Below are 10022 nucleotides of genomic sequence, written 5' to 3'. Positions count from 1 at the left end.
CAAGCAACTTCTAATCTCGCTCAGGGAGACTCAGAAAAAGTGAAAGACTGCAAACTCTAGGTTTGATGAAGAAAGTATGACTCAAACTAACTGACAAACTCCTCAGAAGCCTGCTTACCTTTCAAAGCAGAGAGGCTGACATTACTGACCAAGAAACTGAAATCACTATATTTTCATACAATATATATAACAAGTGGAAAACATAAATAAAATTAAAACAATGTCTACTCTGTGTCTAGTGCACAGAAAAATGAGGTAATCTGCATTATCTTTCCTGTGGCAAGTTCAGGGCCAAACTTTTCCTTTACAAAGGCAGTAAGAGGCTTTTCTTGAGGTCTTCCTTCTCTAAGTGACAAGACCAAGAGATGTACGTGACAAACCTAATGGTTTAATCTAGAATAAATCTGAAAGGATGCTTTCATTGAAAGCTGAAAAGGTTGAGGTCTAGCAAACTCCTTGTAGACCCAGCCCTATACCGACTCCTAAGCCCCATTCATTTTCTCTGTGAGAAGATTATATGCCTTAATTCAGAGAAAACAGCTCTCAAGGTAACCTCTGACTTTTTAAAGACTTGTCTAATGTGGGAAAATCTCTCTACCTCCAGGAAGAGATCTCCTGACTGGTATACACAGGTACTGTGGATAACTGAAAAATTGGTTCCATGCTTTTAATTACAGTGGCTCAGTTCAGCACAGAGACTATCCTGCAGGGTAGGTGAGATGTGTAAAGATCTGTATGATCTGTGAATATGAAAAAATATTAAGTAGGACTTCAACATCTACAAGGTTCACTGCTGTTGAAAAAAAAGCTCAAATATTAATGATCTGCAATGTGCATATCTTTTTTGATTATTTGCTTAAGAAAACTTGTTTTTTTAAATGAAGGTAAAATGTACATCTTTGCTTTTGGGATTAGATTAGATATCCATGAGAGTGGAACATGGCATTTTGTAAGGGGTTAGCAGTGATCCCACTCCTCCATACATTACCCTGCTGAAAGATCTCACTCTGCCTTGCAACATTCTTGTTATTCCAGAACTGGGTTGGGCTAGTCATAATAGATGCAGGCAATCAACTCAACTTCCCCACACACGGCTCTGCCAGTAAAACACACTTCACCTTGCAACACTCCTGTTTTTCCTGTGTCCTTTAAGTGAAAGCGATCAGTTTGGCACTCACTGTGGATGTGTCTTTACTCCTGCTGAAACCCAGGATAACTTTCTTAGTGATGCAAGATGAAAGTGTTGCTGATACAAACAAATGTCTGCTTGTGACAAGGGGGAAACAAAGCTGTCTTCTCTGAATGACAGATTTTGATCCTGGTAATAGATGTAACTAACCTGTGTTCCACTTATGATTTTATTACAGCAATAAAATCCAGCATGACTTTAGATACCAACTCAGTAACAGAGAGTGTGAGATTACAGTCTAATCTTTACATAATATGGCCTTCTGCAAGGCTCTGCTTTTTCCCAAGAAAAGGGTTTCCTTTCTAGTTAGAACACTAGAGTTTTCAGTGTTGATCACTGTTGTTTTATTTATTTTGAAAATCTATAGAGCATTCACCAGGATGCAGACAAGATTGGCCTACTGGCAATATTTCAGTTTACACTGGAGCTTGTATCTGGGCCATGCAATTTTATGTAAAATCAAGTAAGTGCATGCCACAACAAAAAAGTATGCCAAAGTATGGATTAGTCTTCCAAAATTTTGAAAAAAAATTCCATGTTTTCTCTTTGTTTCCTTTATTACATGAAATAATACATTAAAATATAAGAAAGCTCTAGGCAATGTAAAAAACTAAAAAAGACTAGTTTGGTGAATGAACATAGTGAGAGGCTATGAATATGAATACATTTATAAGAGGGAGCCTAGAGGAGACACTTTTTATGTGTGGTGATGCAGAAATACAGACTTATAACTCTGCACACCAGGGAGAGAATATTCCCCTAAACCAAGTAATTTCCCTTACAGAACTCCCTGTTGATCAAAGCTGCATAATTTAAAGCATCTAGAGGCAGGTTTAAATTATTCACAATATTTTTTAAAAAATAATTTTGGTATATTGCAGACAGTATTTGTGTAACTAGCAGTCTTCTGTAAGTTCTATAAATTTTGCATCTGTATAGAGCTCATCTCAGTTTGAGAAGAGGGTACATAACATAAGTTGGGCAGGAAAAACTCATTCTGACACCGTGTTAGTCACGTCACACCACAGTGCCCGGCATGCAGGACCATAGGGAATGGCAGGGCAGAGCCGGCAGTCTCTAGGTCTCAGCCTGAATGCTGCTGTGTGCTGGTTCCTAAGAGTTTTCTGATACCCTCAGAAGCCCCAAATAGGAATCCTGCAATTAGTGCATCTAACTCCTCCTTTACTGCAGTCCTCTCTCCTATTGGTGAAAGGTCTTCGCAGCTCATGTAGGGACCCCACCCCTTTTGTGGGTTTTCATTCTGAAGCTATCCACAACTTTACACCTGAATGAATGCCAAACCTCTCTGAATATATAAAGGAAACCTGCAAGAGCAATTTCAGTTACACAGAAGAAGCAGAAGGAAAAGATTTCATCCAGCTTTGTTAGACAGCCTGAACCAGCCATGCTTCTCCCTGCCATTCACTTCTACGGCTTTCTCCTGGCTTGCATCTTCACGAGAAGCTACTTGGCTTTCAAGAACGATGCCACAGAGATACTTTATTCTCACGTTGTTAAACCCGCTGCGGCGAGCCCGAGTAGCAACAGCACGTTGAATCAAGCTAGAAACGGAGGCAGGCACTACACCAGCACTGGATCCGACCGTAACAGTGAGTATCCCACCGGCGGCACTTCCACCGCAGCCGTGGGCGGCAGCCCCGCCCGGCCCGGCCCCGGGAGCGGGAGCAGAGCCCCGGCCGGAGCCGCGCATCCCGTGGCAGAGCCCCGGCACCCCCAGCCCGAGCGCGGCGCTCCAGGGAACGGGCGCCTGAGGGAAGCCGGGCCACGGGAGATGCTGCTGGTTCCGGGCAGGGATCTGCCTCGCCAGGCGGCCTCCGAGCCAGCCGCCCTCCCACCCCCGTGCTGGGAAGTCCTGTAGGACCGGCTCTCTCGGGCAGGTTACTTCCTGAGGGAGGTTCATCCAGGAATGCCGGGTTCTATGGCATCTATCCGGCGGGGAAGCGAGATAAAGAAAAAAGAGAGGGAGGCATTTCCAGAGCGCTCGCTTTTTTGACTCACCTCCCACTGCGGGCAGGGGAGGTGTCTGGGCTACTTTTCAAGTGCAATAAAAAACTCTGAATTTTGTTCCCGCTGTTTAGTTTTACTTCCTGCCGTAGCACTTACCCGCTTAACACCTCCAGCAAAAGTAAACAAATCAGCTCGTAATTTACCTATGATCTCTGCTCTAACTTGCCTTTTTTATATCCAGTCTTTTCCTTCTGAGTTTTATGTATATAAGTGGAAACCTGCTGACTTTATCTGTTCCCTGCCCTGCACACCTCCTTAAAATGAAAGAAATCCAGATAGAGAAACATACACACACACACACCAACCCGCCCGCAGCAACTTGATAAAAATAGAGTCATCCCTGGAAAGTGAAGGCAACAAGTGACACCGATACCTTTCAGCTAAGCCAGGTGTGTCAGCTTTTATGAATGCTAAAGGGTTTTAATGCACAGGAAACATCTCATCATTATGAGATTACTGGGACAGCCCAGTAGGTATTCATTGTCACTGAGCTGTCACTGGTGAAAAGCTGAGCTGGGGATGACAGAAAAACAGAAGGAAAGACAAACTCAGATCTGTGACCAGATTCTTCCAGGTACATTCCTGAGTGCAGCTGCAGGAAAGCAAGCTTGAATCTTTTCTGCAAAGCAGGCAGTAGAGCAGCCCTGTCAATATTCTCTGGGATCAGCCTGCAGATTTACAGTCCCCTCTTCCTGCCCACCCTGAGACACAGAGGACAGGGTGAAGCAATCTTAACACAGTGCCTCAGTTCAGAACTTGCTTCCAAAAATCCAAGTAGAAACAGAAGCAGCCTGTAGCTGTGATATGTAGATGTACCTTCAAAGCCTTTTATGATTCATTCTGAAATGTTTCTAGTAATTACTTCTATTTTAAAAGCGTTAGTTAATTGCATTGTGTGTAGAATCTGTGCCGTAATTGTCCTTTGGAAAGAGGGAGAGCACAGACAGTAAAGATTGCCTATTAAAATTAAGCACACTGTGGGCGTTTATTTCAAAGTATAATTACTGAAATAAACAGTTGTGTTTATTGCAGGGTGCAGAGCCGCACATAGAGACGGGTACAAACATGCCTGTGTGAGAAGCTCTGCATGTTGGCTCTGTCAGCTGCCTGAGAGAATTTGCAGAATCCTCTATGTTACATATAATATACAGACTACTACAGTTACAAAGATGGTGTTCTCTTCAGGGTGAAAGGACCCCTCTGAAATTGTTACTGCTAATCATTCAGACTTCATAGGCAGAACCCCATTCTGTGGTAACTTCAGCTGTTACCACTTCTTCAGTGTCTGCTCGGAGCCGCAGAGTTCATGGGAGAGTTCAGTCCACTGTAACAATGGAATGAGAAGAAACACACTGTTTGAAATTAATTTAAAAGCATTTCAACTGTTTCCAAAGCAGTGTTTCCCCCTTGCTAATGATCCAACATAATTGTTGTAAACATCACAGAGCAGATTCCCTAGACTGAGAACGAGCAGGAAACATTTCTTCCCTTGGGGCATTTTTTCCCTTCTAAAAGGTATGTCCCTGAGAAGAAGTTTAGAGAATAAAATTGCCTCTTCCACCACAACTGCTGGAGTGCATGTCATTAGGATGTCTTTATGCTGTGGGATTATCCAGAGATACCATCAGCACTTGAGGCCCTTGTGTTGGGGGACACAACAGTAAAGAGATGTCCTGTAAAGATTACAGCCTGCTTTAACTTCTGCAAAACATACCTGGTTAATGTGAAAATGACTGATTAAAGAAATCTCTGCATTCTGAATCTCAGCGTTTCTTGTTCTGTGCATTCTGCAGATCGCGTTCAAGTTGGTTGTCGAGAGCTGAGATCCACCAAGTACATCTCAGATGGCCAGTGCACCAGCATTAACCCCCTGAAAGAACTGGTGTGTGCTGGAGAATGCCTCCCTTTGCCACTGCTGCCCAACTGGATTGGAGGAGGTTACGGAACCAAGTACTGGAGCAGGCGGAGCTCGCAGGAGTGGAGATGTGTCAATGACAAAACTCGCACTCAGAGGATCCAGCTTCAGTGCCAGGATGGAAGTATAAGAACCTACAAAATAACTGTGGTCACAGCCTGCAAGTGCAAGCGATACACCAGGCAGCACAACGAGTCCAGCCACAACTTCGAGGGAACCTCTCAAGCAAAACCCATCCAGCACCACAAAGAAAGGAAAAGAGCCAGTAAATCCAGCAAGCATAGTACAAGTTAGAAGTCAAACATCTTCTGCTCTCTCATCTCCCTCTCCTTGTGCCAAAATTGAACTCACCTGTAACCATTTGCTTTACCATTCTGACTGCTTAAAGACAAGTCTGCCATTGCTGTGTTCTCAGTTGATGCTACATGCTTATTGCTTTGACCAAAATCAAAAGGGGCATTCTCAGCATATGGACTCTTTGGGTGATTTTCCAAATGCTCAAAATGGGGAATAATACAAGCCTTCCAAAACCACACCATAAACTTTTACAATTTCTCCAGCCATGGAAGCAAAGAAAATTTGCCAAGAGTATTCACTGAAGTCAATTTTGTAAAATGATGCTTTGTTGTGTGTTTTCCTGAGAACATTTATCACATCTATTGCCTTTTATATCATGTTTTATGATCTTCTGACAACAGCTTAAAATACAACACCTTGTATCTGCTTTCAGATTAATTCTAAAAAAAAGTGCTTTGCATGCTCACCTTTCTCTTATCTCAGTATACCAAAAATTAAAATATGCATGGCAGCAATCAAAAAGTAAAGCTGAACAAACTATTTATTTGTTGTTGTAATTATTTAATGAGCTTTTATGTGTATTTCCCTTTAAAATTTCCTTATGTTTATAGCTTTTCATATGTATCAAAGTATTTTCCTATGATTTGGGGCTGGATTAGAACATACATTTTGTAGATAATGTAAAATAGACATTTTAGCATTTAGGTATATATATATTTTAATTTTGAACATTCATAGACTTAGGTGTCATTTTGACATACCAACATAAAAACTGTATTTTTGATTTTTCATCTTGTATTATTTTTGTTTAAAAAGTGTGCAATCAAAAGACAGCTATGACTTCCTTTCAAATAAATTGGTTTCTGTTTTTTTACAAAAATAAACACTGCTAAAAATGATATTGTCTGGCTCTCTGTATGAAAACGCACACATTTCAACCAGCCACAACACTTAAACTTAAAAAAAGAGGGAGAATATTTTTTGGTTTAAAAAGTCTATCCATAAAATTGAACATTGAAACAATCTTTCTCAATGTAAAAATCTTATATGACTATTTAACAGATGGTGCTTATTAATGGTCCAAGTCAGGTTCTTATTTAACAATTCTCAAGCTCTAGATTTCAGAAGAAGTGTGTATTTGAGAAATTTTAAAAGCTAGTGACCCACCACCATTTTTTTCTTTTCATTAGTAATGATCAAGCCAGTAAAATGGTATAAATTACATATGGTTTCATTTTTTTCTGTAGAACCAATAGAGTGCTGCACTTTTATTCACAAATTCTTATGGAATGTATCAGAAAATTAGTAATTAATCTACTTTTCAACACACAGTGCATGAATCACCTGTTCTTAATCTTTCAAGATGTATTTAAATACTGTGGGCAAGATTTCATCATGGGATTCTGCTGTTCTTAAATCATTAACTTTTACAATCCATTTGCACCCAAAGTAAAAATTACACAAGAGAAGAGTAATGAAAAATCTTACTTGATAAGGTCTCACCCAAGTTCTCTTTGACCTTCTTTTCATCTCATCCTGTTTTGCATTTTAATTCCAAAAGATTCATCATTAAGTTCTTGGCAGAGATCTTGGTCATTAGTATAGAACTGTTTGAAAATCACTGCTGCTGCCTGACTTGACTAACTGAATCCTAATTTTTATTGACAAAATATAATGATTTTTCCTCAAAGTTACTTTCAAGAATTCACTTTAAAATTTGCCATATGTAAAAGAGAGATACACTTTTTTATTCAATTTTAAGTGATCCACATGGTAGTACAGTTAAAAACCCCCATGGCATTAATGACCTAGTTGTTTCAAATTCAATTTTGACTGTGAAAATATCAAAATGATGAGACCAGAGACCATTTATACTTAAATTCTCTGATCTTAAAGGTGCTTCTTTTAAGCATAAAAGGAGAGATGATGAATAAAGGAGTTAGCAGGGAGAGAACTGAAATGACATTGCTGCTAGGCATATCAGTTCAGCAGACTTAGAGGTTTTTTTTATTATTTTAACAGACATTATAGTCTCGTTCAATCATTTCATGACAGAAATTTTTTTCCAAATGCCAAACATCTATTTTTAAATTGCTATCCAGCTACTTATTCAAGATAATAAAACACAAAATATTGAGATAATGGACCAAAATATAACCAATTACAATGCCAACAGTCACTAAAAATCAGTAAAGCTACTCTACCTGTTCTGTGTTTAACTTCCAGAAATAAGAAGGATGAAAAAACTGCACATCTTTCTCATAACTTTTCTTCAGCCAGTGAAGCTGGACTGTAGGAGCAAAATACATGTTTAATATTAGTTTACATTAAGAAATAGGGATAATAACTTCTAGATTGTCCTTTTATGCAGAACTACCCAAAGGGGAATCATCTGACACATTTCTGCTAAAATGACTTTGTGAAATTTTGCTAGACAGGCTATAGAAAGACCATGGGGCCCATTTCTAAGTCTGGCATATTTGAGAGAATGTGAGGGAAGCCAGCAGGAGCTGTGTCCATCAGAAGCAATTTAATTCTGACATGCCACTTGAGTTAGCTAAGGTCTCTTCTTTGGCCACAACTGGCCTTTTGTGGGAGAGATCTGCAGGAAAGCAGCTCTAGAAATATGTTAATGTAGATTTTTCTGAAGGAATAATGCTACTCTGTGATGCAGCTTATAGCTCTGAATGCTTCAATGTGGCCTATACAGCCTCCCTTCTGTTTCATCCTGTTAAATGTGAACTCACAGGGGTCTACCCACGGATCCAGACAAAAGGCATTACACAAGTACATCTAACTAGTTTCTTGTGGAGAATCTCTAATATGTAAAGTTTCAGTGGGCAGGATATGGGCCATTGCTTTTGTGGAGGTCAGTGGCCAAAGTTTCTCAAAGACTCAGAGAGTCTTTGCTTAAGAGCAGTGCTTAAATTGAAATAATTTTAGACATGATACATGATCAAGTTTGCTTCCTAGTTAAGAAGGAAAGACAAGCATGTTAAAATTTTCATCTAAAGTATTAAGTCAAATAGATACTAGAAGTATGTAAATGTTTTGAAAAAGTACAATGTGGAGACAGATTAAATATTTTTTTCATGCATTAGACTATAAATAGTCTAGATTTATTACACTAAAATTATATAGAAGTTGACTTTCTCAGTGATGTTCCATCATATAAGCAGATCAGAATTCCAAATGCTTTCTTAAAAAGCATTTCAAATATCTAAAAAAGAACCTAATAATTTTAAAATTTCTCATACTTGCTTCTTTAGAAAACTAAAGGTGAATAAATTAGAAATAATCTGTTAATTGGCCATCACTATTTCATTGCTTTTGAGTTGATGAAATCTGCTCCCAGCTAAGGGGTAAATTGTTTTATAATGAGTGGAAATCAATTTTCCTTAGACATTACTAGAAACAACCTTAGCCAGATGCTGATTGTTTTGATAGCATGGAGGCACTCAGAGGCACACTTCTTAGAGGCAGTGGTAGATAGTATGTGTCATTAAAACATTTATCAACTGTGGAAGTCATAAGGCCCTGACATTTGCAATCTAGACTAGAAAGGCCCTTAATGAGTTTATTTATTCAGTTATTTAATAATGGTAACAAATCTGCTGCTCTCGCCTTTCCACCAGCCTTGGAATCAAAATCGCCCAATCCAAGCTCATTCATTTGTTTGGAAATAAAGCAGACATTTGAATAACAGCCTTCAAAATACCTAACAGATTTCTGCTAGTAAATCACTTTAGTCCTTCCAACCTTGACCTTTATATCCTTCCTGAAGAAGTACAACATTAATCAAGAAAGGACTGTTCAATACATTCCACTGTGAGAGTCTTGTTGCTACAGTATTAACCTGGAGGTGCTCAGTTGAAAATTATAAGGAGTCCTTAGAGTTGGAAGGTATCCTATTCTCATGATGCATTTCCTTTCCCGGAGGCCAGGCAAGGGGCTTTGATTTTAAGTTCATTGACATACATATAAACATCACTCCAGGCTAAACCTGAAAATTCTCTAGAGATTTATGAGCTAAGCAGACATTCTGTCACTGGATTTGCTAATTTTGCCTGAACGTCCCCCCCCACAACAAAAAGCCTGCCCATGCATCTTTCTGAAAGACATCCAGCCTTTCAGCTCACTCCTTCTGTGAGTTAGGTGGACTGACACACTAGGAAAGTGTGATTTACAAGAGATATTGCCTACCACTGAGTTACTATTCAAACATCTACCTCACTCAGTATTTCCATGGCAAGAAAATATTCTTAATTTTTAATTGAAAAATATGCCACGAAAATAAGTAGTCTCTATGAATTGCTGAGAGAAATCTTTAGAAACACTGGACTGCAACTCCATTTTGGGAGTTTGTATTTTCTTACCTCCCATTGGTTTGACATGAAAAGTGAAAAGAGGTGATGCTACATTACCTGAAGTTCAGGCCTTCTTAATGCTTCTTTACAGCCACAGAGAAATATAGAGGATGTCTCAATAGAAATGAAAATCTGGACAACTTCTTTAATAGGGATGTTTGTGGAATATGGTACTTCTTGAATGTAACATAAAATAAAATAAAATAAAATAAAATAAAATAAAATA

General features: G+C 39.1%; 1 protein-coding gene across 1 annotated transcript; it reads left to right on the top strand.

Annotated features, from left to right (window-relative positions):
* Positions 1–2451: 2451 nt before the first annotated feature.
* SOSTDC1 (sclerostin domain containing 1) lies at positions 2452–6328 on the top strand. Its single transcript, XM_009086016.3, has 2 exons — positions 2452–2799; positions 5011–6328. Exons 1-2 carry the CDS (start codon positions 2595–2597, stop codon positions 5424–5426), a joined length of 621 nt encoding a protein of 206 aa, XP_009084264.1. The 5' UTR covers positions 2452–2594; the 3' UTR covers positions 5427–6328.
* The last annotated feature ends 3694 nt before the right edge of the window (positions 6329–10022 follow it).

This window comes from Serinus canaria, chromosome 2 (genome assembly GCF_022539315.1).
Source record: "Serinus canaria isolate serCan28SL12 chromosome 2, serCan2020, whole genome shotgun sequence".
Taxonomy (NCBI): domain Eukaryota; kingdom Metazoa; phylum Chordata; class Aves; order Passeriformes; family Fringillidae; genus Serinus; species Serinus canaria.
Note: the sequence above shows the minus strand (reverse complement) of the source record. Positions and strands in the feature narration are given on the sequence as shown.